Source organism: Notothenia rossii, assembly GCF_949606895.1.
Source record: "Notothenia rossii genome assembly, chromosome: 1".
Classification (NCBI taxonomy): Eukaryota; Metazoa; Chordata; class Actinopteri; order Perciformes; family Nototheniidae; genus Notothenia; species Notothenia rossii.
In genome coordinates this window covers 19,050,867-19,065,575 of record NC_136912.1, presented here as the reverse complement: position 1 = coordinate 19,065,575, position 14,709 = coordinate 19,050,867, and the positions used below count along the sequence as shown (strand labels likewise).

At 41.0% G+C, this 14,709-nt stretch overlaps 1 protein-coding gene across 1 annotated transcript in view; it reads right to left on the bottom strand.

The window, feature by feature from the left end:
• usp43a (ubiquitin specific peptidase 43a) overlaps positions 1–14,709 on the bottom strand; it is a 113,052-nt gene that overhangs the window by 34,233 nt on the left and 64,110 nt on the right. The window contains exon 7 of the mRNA XM_079656909.1: positions 3,308–3,476. Within this exon, the coding sequence (XP_079513035.1) occupies positions 3,308–3,476 (169 nt within the window). The remainder of the gene's footprint in view (positions 1–3,307; positions 3,477–14,709) is intronic.

Here is a 14,709-nt window from a genome sequence, read left to right as displayed (position 1 = left end):
CTGACCAAATGATAGGCGTTCCGCAGGTCTAATTTGGTGAAAACCTTGGCTTCCTGAAGCTGCTCGAAAGCGGACGAGATGAGAGGGAGGGGGTACCGGTTTTTAACCGTAATGTCATTGAGAGGTGAGTAGTCGATACAGGGCCTAAGAGACCCATCCTTTTTGCCCACGAAAAAAAACCCCGCCCCTGCTGGGGATGAGGAATGACGAATAAGCCCTGTCTTGAGGGAGGCATCAATATAGTCCTTCATGGCCTCTTTCTCAGGTCCTGAAATTGCATAAAGTCGACCCTTAGGAATGGGAGACCCGGCAATCAAGTCAATAGCACAGTCATAGGAGCGGTGAGGAGGAAGAGCCAGAGCTTTGGACTTACTAAAAACTTCACTAAGGTCGTGGTAGCAGGAAGGAACTGAAAGTACATCCGGAAGATATATTTTTGGGACTGTATCCTGCCTAACACTCCCAGTGTTACATCCCCTGTCAATCTCTGCTACCTGCTTAAAACAGAGATCAATGCAATTCTTTCCCCACCCCTCCACCCTCCCAGATTGCCAATCTATGTGAGGGTTATGAAGTTTCAACCAGGGAAACCCCAAAATGAGTGGATGTTGGGCTGAGTTAAATAAGTGAAAAGACATTGTCTCATGGTGGTTATCATTACATCTTACTTCTAAAGGCTCCGTTTGGTGAGTCACTTTAAACAACAGCCGCCCATCGAGAGCACTCGCTTCAAGAGGCTGGGGTAGAGGTTTAGTTTTTATGTCCCATTTTTTAACTAAACCCCAATCCATAAGACTTTCGTCCGCCCCTGAGTCAATGATAACACCATGAGTAACTACATTGTCTCTGATTTTTACCTGGATCCGGGTCAGGGTGCGAGGAGGAAAGTCAGAGGAAGAGATCCGGCTCACCAACGTACTCCTCTTCATTGGTGAGCCTCCTCTTTTACCGGACAAGCCGCTTGTGGGTGTCCGCGCTGCCCGCAGTAGAAACACAGACCTTCCTTGAATCGACGCTGACGTTCTGCCAGCGACAGCTTGGCGCGGCCCAACTGCATTGGCTCCTCCACGGAGCCAGGGGGCGCTGTTGTCCGGAACGCAGGTGGTGAGGGGTGACGGGGCCTCCAAGAAGAAGTAATATCCAGCGGCGAGCGTCTCCTCTGGAGAGGTGGATCAACCGCATCCTTGGATTTATTCCTTCTCCTCTCCGTCAAACGATTGTCTATACGTAAAGCCATGGATATGACAGAGTCCAAATCAGCGGGCAGATCGAGAGGCGCCAGCTGGTCTTGTAAAGAATCCGAGAGACCGCTGACGAAAGCGTCAAACAATGCAGCGGAGTTCCAGCCGCTGTCGGCTGCCTTAGTCCGGAACTCGATGGCGTAGTCAGCCACACTCCGCTGATGTTGTCGCAGCTTGATCAGAGCCCGAGCTGCTTCCCTGCCCGGCGTGGTTTGATCGAAGGTCTTCCTCATAGTGTCTATGAAGTTTTCCAGAGACCCGCAGATAGGCGAGCCTCGGGACCATTCTGCCGTGGCCCACGCTGCTGCTCGGCCGGAGAGATGAGAGATCATAAAAGCCACTTTGGAAATGTCCGTGGGAAAAGCAGCCGGTTGGTGGTGATAGTGTAACTCACACTGCACGATGAACGGCCGGCAGCCTTCTGAGTCCCCGGAGTACCTTTCGGGTGGAGCCAGACGCATGGAAGCCCTGTGCGGCTCAGTAACCCGGTTGGGATCGAATCCGGTCACCGCTGGAACCGGAGGAGTCGTAGGAGGAGAAACAGCCTGCAGGTGAGTGAGCACACGCTGAACCTCTGCTGCCAGTAGATTAACTTGGGTCGTCAACGATGTTTGTAGTTCCCCCTGGCTGCTGGTTAGATCCTGCACTCCCTGCTGCATGGTGGCCATACGCTCCTCTTGTTGCCCAAGACGTTGGCCCTGAGAACGGATAGCGTTCTTAATCTGATCTGAGTCGGCTGAGTTCATTTTGATGGTCAGTTCGTACTGTCAAGGGGAGAACACTGAGGCATGAACTCAATTGCACGACTCAAAACTCAGACTCAGATAGCGTTTCAAAATAAAGACTTTACTGGAATTTGCACAGTAATAAAAACAAGGAAAACAAAACCACTCTTTCGAGGAAAACTATAATGCGATCTATAGCATAGGTCCGTGAAAGGTCCGTGAAAAGGTCCGTGAGGTAAGCCGATACGTGGTCTTCGTGAGACAACGAACTGACAATTAACAGGAGGGAGCTAACACAATATATACACAGGTAAAGGGGACACAGTTGGAAACAATCAGGGCGGGGAAAATAATCAAGGACGCAGGAGACAGAAAAGGGGCGGGGAGCGTGGAGGCCTGAAATGAGAGGAAGAAATAATTAAGGGTATAGACATAAAGCACAAGACAAAGGGACATGACAACTCTAACATAAAGAATAAACTTTCACAATAAGTTTCTTGGACATGACACAGTCCTTCAAACACACCTTGTGTTTTCAACATGAAAGTGCCTCCTCAAACCAAGCAGCAACAGAACCAGTCAGTGTGCACCTAAGATAGATGTTTTTAGCAGCTGACAAAATGTACGTTATTGAGGATGTTTCCTTAAGAGACAATGCCATAACTGTGAAGATGGATGTGATCATGACATGTCCTCTCTTATTTGCAATGCAATAAAGCCCCTCAGGGGCCTTTAACCTCAAACAAAACAACGCAGCTAATCTGTGGGTGGCATGCATAGAGCATTCATCCAGCTGTCTTGTTGGTGAACATCAGATCCATTCTAGTCAAAACTATTTACTGATGCTGCCTACACTTGTTAGAGTAACATATGGCAACCGTTCAATGGTAACTTTTACAGGTTAAGTGTTTCAGTTTGAGCTGCATTGTTGGACTCAGTCTCAGGTTTCAGCTTCTAGCCACAGCTGAATGGGGCTCAAGCTGCACAAGGTAAATAAAAGGAGCCCTGTCTATAGGCATTCATGCAATAGATATACAGGTCAAAGTCAAACAGAAGCTACATGTTTATATTGAGGCAGCTCTGGATGATGAAAGTCAAATGAATTAATCAGTCATTCTTTATACGACTGAATAGACACAGTGTCTTATTAAATAAATCTAAGTTTACTGACTTTTCTACTGTTTGATTAACACGATAACGGAACTTTTTTACAGTCAGCTTTCTTGCAACCAGAGGGGCTGACCATTAGATAAAATACACTCTCCTCTTTGGCTTCACTTTTCAGAACAAGTGGTTTCCCCTCCATGTAAGACCATAACAATAATTGATCCTGCAGCTCACCTGACCGCCTGCTGGCCAGATCCTGCTGTGTTACAGATGACAAGGAGAACCTTTGTGGAGCCGCCCTCGTTCAGGTATTCAGAGGAGAGGGTGCCAGAAGAAGGTAACCTCTGCCCGTCGGGTCCTGCATTGGAAGTGTAGGGGGAGGAGGGGAGGCTGTGGTGATACCCTGAGTGGAGCAGAGGGGGACACACACACACACACACACACTGTTTAACAAAGGATGACAAACAACCTGGCATTAGCTGGAACAAGTAGAACAGGTGTTTTGAACACTTTTAGTGAAGAACAACATTCCATCAGTACCAATTTGGACCACAGTTTACACCTACGTTGTGTATACAAACAGGAAGCGGTACAATGGACCAAATCTCATCTTTTAAAAACAAGTTGACTTTTATAATGTATACATATTTATGCAAATGAACAGTTTCCTATGAATGTGATGCCCAGACTAATCAGATCCATTATGTATATTTATACAAGGAAGAGTCTATATCACTAAGTTGAAGTGTAAGGGTTAATAAAAGGGTTTTAGTTGGCATAATTCATTGTTACACAGGTAGTGTTTTTCTTAAGATCTGGTAAGGTTAAAAATATAAATTCAGTCAAAAGAAATTGCTTGCAGAGAGCTGTAAATGTCACACGGTAAAAGCACTTGTTCTGTTCAAATGTGACTCATATCAAAAGCTTATTATATTCAGCTTGGAGGCAGGACTGAAATGGACCAAAGCTAGAAAACAGCTCTGTGTGTCAAAATGAGAAACTGCTATGCAAGGAGCAACATCTAATGTGACATGTTTACACTGTGATTCATAAAACATTTTCAGAAAATGTCCATTAATATCAAACCGCCCTTTGATTCTTATTCACCCCGAGGAGCTGTACGAAGAATTACACTTGATCCCTCTCACACACTTACACACACACATGCTGTGATTAGTGCATAATAGCTGTGGGGATACAGGAGGCCCCACCTCTTGTGTCCCAGTCAACATAAACGTTGACATTATCCGATTACATAATTAACCAATGCTTGTTCCACCCCTACTGTGCAATTAATCACTGTCACCTTCCAACCATACACACACACAGACATACACACACTGAAATAAAGATGCAATAAATCAAGTGTGAATAGATGTAAAGCTTAGATGTAACAGCGTCAGGAAAGCAGACAACACAAAACTTAGTTCTAGATGCTAGAAAAAAAAAGTTTGAGCTTAAACACTCGGACTTATTGTAATAAATAACATTTATGGTAAAAAAAATAATAATATATAAATAGAAAAATACAACTGGCTTTCAAACCATCACATGAAATTAAAAAGGAAGCTTTTTTGTTTTAGCTTTTTTTTTTTTTCATACATAACATCAATAGAACATACATGGAGATGCTTACATAACTGCAGCTGTTGTACACCAGGATTAATCATACATACCCTCCTTGGGCACCAAAAGGACATACAGTTTCTTAATGTTTTCAATTTCTATATTGTGTAAACATTATCAACATATTACAGATATTATCACTTCCCCTCATCGGAAACATAATCGCACAATACCTGAACCATTATGATAGTAAGAGCCAGTGCTTTACCATCCAGATGAAACAAGTACAAGTGCAGTGAATAAAATAAATGAAAAATAAATAAATAAAAAAGTAAAGAGGTGCAGCTAGAGATCTGGTGTTGCTTGTCTGGTGTCCATTTTTCTTCGAATTTGTCAGTTTTCAGCTGCAGTCTTGCTGCGATTTTCTCCATTAAATAAAAAATGTTTACCCTGTTTCTCCAGTGGACTATATTGGGGGACTGCGGGTTCAGCCACGAGACCGTTGTCATTTTTTTCGCAATTAGAAGAAGAATTCTTAGTAAGAAAGCTACATTTCTGTCCATATCACTGGGGGCAGTATACCCAATATATAAAGTGCTGGGTCCAAAGTAAAGGTAATGCCCAGCACCCGTTTAATCTCCTTTTGAACATCTTTCCAGAAACCCTGAATGGTTGGACAGTCCCAAAAAATATATGTGTGAAGTCTCCAACCTGTCCACAGCCCCTCCAGCACAAATTAGAGGTATTGCTAAATTTTGAAGTGATAGAAGGTGTTAAAATATCTCATTTTCACCTTCCAATCAAAAGGAAGCTTTGAGTAACGTTTTGTTCCAAACAGCTACACAGTGATGTTTTTCCTTCTCTGCAGACAGGAGCGACATGATGTGACATTTCATGCATATTGCCTTGCCCTTTAGATGGCCAATTCATCTCCTCACTCTTTCTCTCAGTCAACCCTCCCTCTACCCTCTCTGTCACCTTTACCTCTCAGTTTTTCAATTGGGAGGCTGAACAGTGAAAGACCATAAATGTTTAGTTTCAGCATTACTGTCTAACCATTAACACTCTAGTCTAACTAAACAATTATACAACTATAATTGAAATTTTTAATTTTAGACATTTATCTAATTATTGGTGTAAATAATCTGTCACTTTGTAATTATTTTTGTTTTTTTCTTAGTCTCTTAGTCTTTGTTTACTGACTTTGTGTCGGTTTGTGGTTATTTTGCCCCTTTTTATAGTCTTTGCAGCTGTTTGACATCTTTTATAGTTTTTGTCTATTTCTAAACTTTTTATTTATATCTATTTCTGTCTTTGAGTGACATTTTGCAGATGAAACATTATCATAAAACAACCCTGATTCCTTGATATCACGTTTATAATCAATGGATACTTTTTTAAATTGTTACTTTTTAAAGGAAAGTTAATTCCGACATAATTATGCCAGAACATAACCTTAAAAACACACATGGCATTAGCTCTTTAGTTGCTTTAAACCAATAACCTATATTGTCAGGCAATGCTTTGCAGTTAAGTTTACAACACATGTGAATCACCATTGAATCTTCCTATAGTTATATACAGCCAGGATAAAGGGTTGAACAGCAGTAAAAGGATCCAGCCCTATTATAACATCAGGAGGATACGTCCCCAGCTGAGCCAGGAAGCGACGCAGGTTCTGGTCCAGACTCTCGTCATCTCACCCCTAGACTACTGCAACTCCCTCCAGGCTGGTCTACCTGCATGTGCCATCCGACCTCTGCAGCTCATCCAGAATGCAGCAGCTCGTCTGGTCTTCAACCTTCCTAAATTCTCCCACACCACGCCGCTCCTCCGCTCCCTTCACTGGCTTCCGGTAACTGCTAGAATCCACTTCAAGACACTGGTACTTGCGTACCATGCTGCGAATGGATTTGGGGCCCTTCCTACATCCAGGACATGGTTAAACTGTACACCCCAGCATGTGCACTCCGCCGCTCTGCATCAGCCAAACGGCTTGCTGCACCCGCACTGCGAGGGGGACCCAAGTTCCCATCAGCAAAAACACGTGGGTTTGCTATCCTGGCTCCAAAATGGTGGAATGAGCTCCCCATTGAAATCAGGACAGCAGAAAGCTTACACATCTTCCGGCGCGGACTGAAAACACATCTCTTTTAACTCCACTTCGAGCGATAGACTTACTAACAAAGCACTTATATACTAATAAAGGACTGGCTTATCTAAAGATAGTTGAGTAGCACTTTAAATGTTTTAGCTCTATGAAACCTGATGTACTTATATGATTCTGTTTTCTTCAAGTTTGTATTTTGCTGGTCGAACGCACTTATTGTAAGTCGCTTTGGATAAAAGCGTCAACTAAATGCAATGTAATGTAAAAGCACCAGTATTTAGTGGCTGGAAGTGACAGAAAATAATAAGTCAGGATTGGCAAGGAGTGTGGTTCCTCCCACATGTCCCAGCGTCTGCTGGGAAATCCTCCTGCCAGGCTTTCATTCTCACCTCTCCTAACTCCCTCCCTGAGCCGGACAGAGGAGAGCCGCAGACAGAGGGAGGTGTTAGTGGGGTGGAACAAGGGAGAGTAGATTAAAAAGGAGAGACTGTGTGGAGGATTTCTCCCAGGACCAAAAGAAAGTTGCTCATTTAAAAAAGTAATTCCCAACAGTGAAGAACAAAATGTACAGAGACAAAGAAGAAGAGAAGCTGCATGTCCTTTCATAAACGTATTGATTTAAGGATCAATTAGCATGCAATTAAACCATTTGTTGTTGACGTGTTGGGACTGTCATGGTCGCAGTGGGGATCGCTTTATGATCTGCCATTTTTAATTAAAAGATAAACATGAAGACTGAAGTGAATGCAAGTGAACTGAGAGGGAGAGAGATACAGAAAAGGCTCTTGAGATTGGAGGTGGTTAGTAAGGCAGCATTAATTAAACAGCTTAGCCCTGAAAAAGACACTACACCTCCTCTGGCAATCACTCTCCTCTCTTGTCTTCCCTTGCCTTCCTTTTGCTTTATCTTACTCCCCTGTCTCCCTGGTACTCCATTCATCATTTCCACTATCTTCTTCCTCCCCACCGCCCCACTCTCCACGCTAACTGGCTGTTTGGGATGAATCAGCCCTGAGCCTCAAAGCAGTGGTCAGCTCTAAAAGACGATTTTTGAGTGCGTTTCAAATTCATGGGATGGGTGCTGGAAGGATGTGTGTGCCTGGGAGGACATAGTATGCTGTTGTAGACAGTATATTCTTATATCTAAACATAGTTAGGACTACAGTAAGTATTCACACAGACACATGCACAGCTTGCGTCTTTTCTATCTTCAGGACTTTTACAAATCAAAGACCCCTTAACTCCACACAGAATAACTGAATTATTGTGTGAAGTGTGGGCAAAGCATCTGCTGACTGAGGCTGAGGCACCAGTGGTTCAGTAGGACTTGAAGCTAATGATACAAAACTTTTTTAAAGATAGTGTTCACAATTAAGTTTCACGGTTAAAAACGCTAGACGTTGAGTTTCTGCCTCAGTTAGAACCTTCGTTCGTCCGGCATCAATCTTATTGTAAGTATAATAGTATTGTAGGAAAGGTAATTCAACACTGGTGTTATTTTACCAAACTGTTGTGTAATACATCGTTACATAGTTGTGTAACAAATAAAAAGTTAAAATCTCAAGAGAGGATTTTGGCTTTCTGAGAATCACAATCCTTTCAAGTGGCCCAAGACCAAATGGGTGACCCCTGTCTGTGCAAGCCACACACCAGGCTAAAAATACCCAGGGGGCTGTTGGGCTTTGCCCCGGATGAATCAGAGTTCCCGACAGCAAACAGCCATCCAACCACAAAGCTCTCTGTCGGCAGCAAAACACCTGAGCTTTCTGCCAACAGCCAAAATGACAGATTAGGGAGGTTGGGGAGGAACTCAAAACACCTGATGCCCTCTCTCCTTCTTCTTCTCTTTCTTTTTACCTCTCATATGTCTCTGGAATACACTGCATATCCCCTCTGCTCTTCTCTTTTTGTCATGAGAAGGCACAATATGCCAGCTGCTGAAGTTGCACCATTGACATTGTCCTTTGTATTTTGCACTTAGTTGAATCATGTCTTAAATATTAGTCCAGCAACACTACTGCAATGTTTTGTTGTTTATATCTGTGAAGAAACAAGATGAAACATGGCAGATATGCTTTGAGAGAATATATGTTGCAGCACGAAGATAAGTATGAACAGAAGAAAATGTCTATGTGTCCCAGCCTTGCTGCCTGTTGCTCTTAAACACAATTAAAGTTGTATCCCACTCATACTGCAGGTTTAAGTTTAACAGTGTTGTGGGCAGAGGAAGCGATTTAGTTGTCATTCACATAAGCGTTTATGCTTCGTTTGTGATGTTCTCCATGAGGCAGCTGAGCCTAGGGTTGCTGTTATTTCCCCGATGACTTGTAAACACGTTCCAGAGGCAGTGGTGGTGATCAGAGCCCCAAGTGTAGACTTTCTCTTCAGGTTATTTTCACTGATGAACCCTGCTGGAAGGCCTGTGAATGTTCCTGACATATTTCTGCTTTCCGCACTGGGTTTGCTTTAGGCAACCTGTAATGGCCTTAATGGAACTGCACAGGAGGTTTCCTTTGCGGGGTTTCATGTGCGTGTGTGATGTCTTTGTCTCAGTTGAAGACGATATATATAGGAAAGCATCAAGAGCTCACACATGATAAGTCCTTGAGCTTCCAATGTTATGTTTCCTGCTGCAAGACGGCACATGATCACTTAAGAGACCGGTTTTAATGTTTAAATTGGATTTTTTTTTTATATAATCCATAATGTATAGAATAAGAATGTGAAAAATATGCAACAGTGTGAAAGAGTCACTTAAAGAAATGATTCTAAAGAGAATTAGCACCTCAATCTACATCTCTGCTCAGCTTTATGGAACTTAGTGAGTTTTAGCTTAATGTTCAGCTTTGCTTTAGTTACATTTCAAAAAAGAAATCAAGCTACACTGTTGAGAACACTTTGCTATATTAACTTAAGAAAAATAAAAGCCTTGTTTTCTAAAGGTTTGACATGTAGACAGTGTGATTGTACGTATCACTTTCCTTCATTCCGCCAGAACATGTACAAATGTAATGTACAAAAGCCACAGAAAAGGAAACAAATTATATATATGAAATACATTCTATGTCCAATACTTTAACACGCTGGCATTATGAGGCTGTGGGAATTGATTTGTCTATCATAAATCACAATAGTGTGTGTATTTTTTCCCACAAAACTATTACCCGACTTTGAGTGGCTGATTGAATGATGTGACCACCCAGATAAACACCTCAGAGTAATCCCTGACTCTCCACCGGCACACAGCTCTCAGCAGATTGATGGGAATGACACAGTGGCTTACCCTCAACTCGAAGGTTTGTCTGAACAGTCAAGATCACTGATTGTGGAGCCGCACTGTAGTGTAAGTGTGTGTAAGTGAGAAGAAGGGGGGGGGGGGGGGAGACTTTGATAACTGCATCTATGTCACAATCCATGTAGATTATGTTTGTAATTTCCTAACAAATCCCTTTTTCTACCATCTTTCCCAGGAAATCTCTCTTTTCTAACATACTAACAGCACACACACAAATGTGCTCTTTTTGAAAGCCCAGTTGGCCTCTATCTGTTCGAGACTACCTCAATACACTCTTCTCAAATCATGTTGGACTTCTCTATTAATTCAATGTTTTACTTTTTAATTTCAAGGGCACTGAGTGAAAATTACACACAATTAAACAAGTTGGCACACTTAGCTTCCAAGAGCTACTATTTAGCAGGAAGTCCTTTTCTTTGTGCATAACTTTACAACTCTATTGCCAGGATTGTAGGGGGTGAAATGGGATGCTACTGTGGTGCTTGGGACCTAATTTATTTTTCAGTGCTTTCCATCATGAGACCTCCTGCTGCCATTTCCTCTAAAAGCAAAACCTCATTATTTTACCAAGTAGTGGAGCTTATTCAATATACCCAAAAACACTAGCTGATTGAAAACTGAAAGTAGGAGAAAAACAGCTCCCACACACGGAAATACACAGCAGGTTATGAGGAAAAGGAATTCTCTGCATTCATTAAACCATCCGTAGGATCACTGCCTACAAAGCATGACAGTGATTTTACACAAGCTAGACGTTTGCATAAATCGTGTTGCTCTACGAATGGCGTCTCATTATTCATTGATGCAAATCAACCCCTACCCGACCAAGAAAATTACATAAAAATCAGACTCCTACAACACTGTTTGGATAATTAATTACAGTAATAGAGGACAATAACTATAAATAATACATGGCTTAGTTGAATACTCAATTATGATTGATACATTATTTTCCATAGCATACCATTTCTAAGGATGCTCTGATCAAGGGACCATATGCATTCATATCAATCCAAAGAAGGAAGACCAGTCAATTTAAGGTTGTCCCTTTGGAACCTACATTTCTATATTTGTAAGGAGCACTAAACTTGTGATTCATAATTGCTAAATTGTCACTGGAAAAGAAAATATAAAGAGATCAAGAACAAGAAAACAGGGCAAAAGAAGGGAAGAGGTTTAAGACACAGAGAGCTGGATGAAAAAGACAAGGGAAGACAGACAGGAAGTGAACACTGAAGGGAACAAGGTACCGGCCCTGGCAGTGTTTAAAGAGTTATACAGTAAGAGTATACAGTTCAATTGTTGATAAAATGCAAACTATATGTGGCTACTTTTAAGCAAGCATAGAAAACAAAACATAGTTTTATTTCTTTTAAATAATACTTCAAATAATTGTACTTTAATGTAAATATTCATTTTTCATTCATGCCCTCTTTTATCATGGCAAAAATAACTACAGTAGTCTCTGTGGACTCTGTATACTATGATTTATTTAATATAGCTGTATAAGCTCTGTGATTCCGCGGAAGAAAACAAATATATAAAGAATTTCAGCAGCTCAACAGAATAATAAAAAGGCAGGAAATGAAGTAAGGTGCGTAGTGGGCTGTTGCGCTGTTGGTTTCATGATTAGTTTTTTTGGTAAAAGGTTTGTTCTCTCTGACAAAATATAACTTTCACCCAAATCACATTTTTCATGACATGATTTCTGTATAATTTGGGAAAACAAATCATTACCTGAGAATAATCTCAAGGTAATTTCAGATCTGAATATCACAAATTAAACCTCCATCAATATGTACATGGTGTATGTTTCATGTTATGCAATATGATCAAAGGGTTACCATTTAGATGTAATTAAAGCAATAGGAGAAGCAAACACAATTGAAGTCCTATCTCAACATCTATCACTGTAAACAGATTAAAAAAGAAAATAATACTAATCATTTTTCTACAACATTTATAAAACTAGAGTTTTGTGGATTTCAGGCTTGACCTCAATTTCTATTGATCTGTTTTTTATAGCTGCGAGAGAATAGATCACAGATTAATGATAGTCGCATCCATATATACATCTAAGTGCTTCAGTCCCTCCATGTTAGTCTTTGTTTTGAAATGCTGCACAATTAAAAGTGAGGATGAGACTGTACATCACGTTCCAGATACATACACTGACAATTCATCACTGAAGCTGAGTTTGATAAAGATAGAAATCTACATATGCCTTTGCCAGTGTAATAAAGCCAGTTCAGGTTAAATGATCCCTGTCATTAAAGGTTTTTGGAAGCACAAAAATCAAATGTATGAATATATGTTCATACATAGATCACCTACACATGAGTATGCAAAGACACTCACATTTAGTAACACTATAAATTAGACCTCTTCTGAAAAGTGGTGTTTTTCATTTTATTGTTGGTTCTACAGGCTTTCCATACAGTCATCCATCATGGCAGCAGGAGACTTTACTTTTTTCAAAGAGGCTGCAAAAAAAAACTTGAGTGATGGACAGCAGCAGTACTGTAGCTGAAGGGTTGTTTAGTCTGAGGAAGTGACCTCTGCACTACCTGACATACGTGACGAGGACCAGTCAAACAACCAGTCACCAAAATCTACAAACCATTGATCTGGCTTGTCTATCATTACGTACTCTACTGTATAAAATACTTACAGCAGGGTGAATGCACTGAACTGACAAAGTGAGGTCTCCTTAATCCCAGAGTAATCATGGTTTTACATAATCTCAGTCACCATAGTAATACTGCTACTGCTTCTAATTTATATGGGTGCTTCTTTTTGTCCATACTTTTTTGACTTCATGCCAGCCGTGGTCGCGGCCATTTTGTTTTTGGGTTGTGTATGCGTCTCTCCCATTCTCCTGAATGCAATATCTCAGGGATACCGATAGGAAATTACTTCAAAATTGGCAAAAGTGTTTACTGGGACAAAAAGCATGAAGTGATTATGATTTGGGGGTCACTGTGACTTTCAAAAACATGCACACTTTAAGAATGAATGCGCTTATTGTGACTTTTTGGATCCACATGGATATAAACTGTTGGCAGAGACAAACGATAAAAAGGTTTTAATTCTTCTTTAAATTTAGTTGAAAATATATTTATCTGGATTTAAATTTGATAATTTTAGAAAACAACTTTTATTAAGTGTATACCATTAAAACATAACAGTAAAATTAAAATAAATCAAAACAAGATCATTTTAAGATAAGAGAAAAGTACTTTCCCATTGTGATTTAGAACATAACATTGCATTGTGAAATCTAGAAACTTTCCGTGTGAATCTGTGTCTGCTGTCCATCATCTTTTACCTCGACGATGCAATGCTGCGCTCTGAGCCATAATGATTGTGGAAATTGACCATGTTACATTTTATAATACATGACATAAATCTCATTGAATAAACTTTTTATATCCTGCAATCTGGTCCGCTGTGATTGAAGTAAGGGCCATTCATCATTTTCGCCAGATTGCTCACAAGAAGGGAACTCATATTTCCCAGTGAGCACTTAAGTGTGATTCATTAAAACAAGTGCACATGTGTGTGTGTGACTGTGTGTGTGTGTGTGTGTGTGTGTGTGTGTGTGTGTGTGTGTGTGTGTGTGTGTGTGTGTGTGTGTGTGTGTGTGTGTGTGTGTGTGTGTGTGGCTATGTGTAGCTGTGTGTGTACTCTTTGTGAGGATTTCTCTTGATGGCCATGTATTTATAGGACTCTGAACGGTATTTCTAATGATTCATTACCCACTTGACTTGCAGATGGGTGTGTGTGTGTGTGTGTGTGTGTGTGTGTGTGTGTGTGTGTGTGTGTGTGTGTGTGTGTGTGTGTGTGTGTGTGTGTGTGTGTGTGTGTGTGTGTGTGTGTGTGTGTGTGTGTGTGTGTGTGTGTGTGTGTGTGTGTGTGTGTGTGTGTGTGTGTGTGTGTGTGTGTGTGTGTGTGTGTGTGTGTGTATATGTGATGAGCCTGCTGCCTGCCGCCTGTCTCAGTACTCTGGTTTACTTTGGGAAGTGACGATAGAGATGCCTCTTGTGGAGAAAGTGAAGAGCCTTTATTTTTCATGAGCACTTTCAGTAAGTCAATTATTCATGTCATTCATCTTTGGGGGGGGGAACAAAAAACATTAAGACTTCATTCAGCAGTACGTTGATGGACAAAGGCGAGACACAACTCCTCTAACTGGCAACCCACAGAAATGGCAATTACTGACATTACGATCAGATATATGACTTAATGAAGTCCCTTTCAGACAGGATTAAAGTACTTAATGTGTGAAAAAGAGATCTAAAAGCCCTGTTTCGGACACAATGCCAAAGAACAGGAGCGAGGGTAAAGGATTGCTATCAAGATAAAAGAGTGTTCACACTGGCGGCCTTAGAGATATATTTAGAAATAACACATTGCTGTTACGATGAAGGACATCTCTGCTTCATTAACTTCATTAGAAGTTTCCTTCCAGATCACTTTTCTCATAAATCTCATAACTTAATCAACGCGCATGTTTAACATCATACATAGTAACCAAGACGCTAACGTGAGGCCAACACTATAGAATGTTATTGGATGCTGCACAGTAAATGGATGCCAAAAAAGAAAGTTGAAAATGAATGCTTACTTGTCTGATTCACACTAAGAATATTACTCTACGGTAGT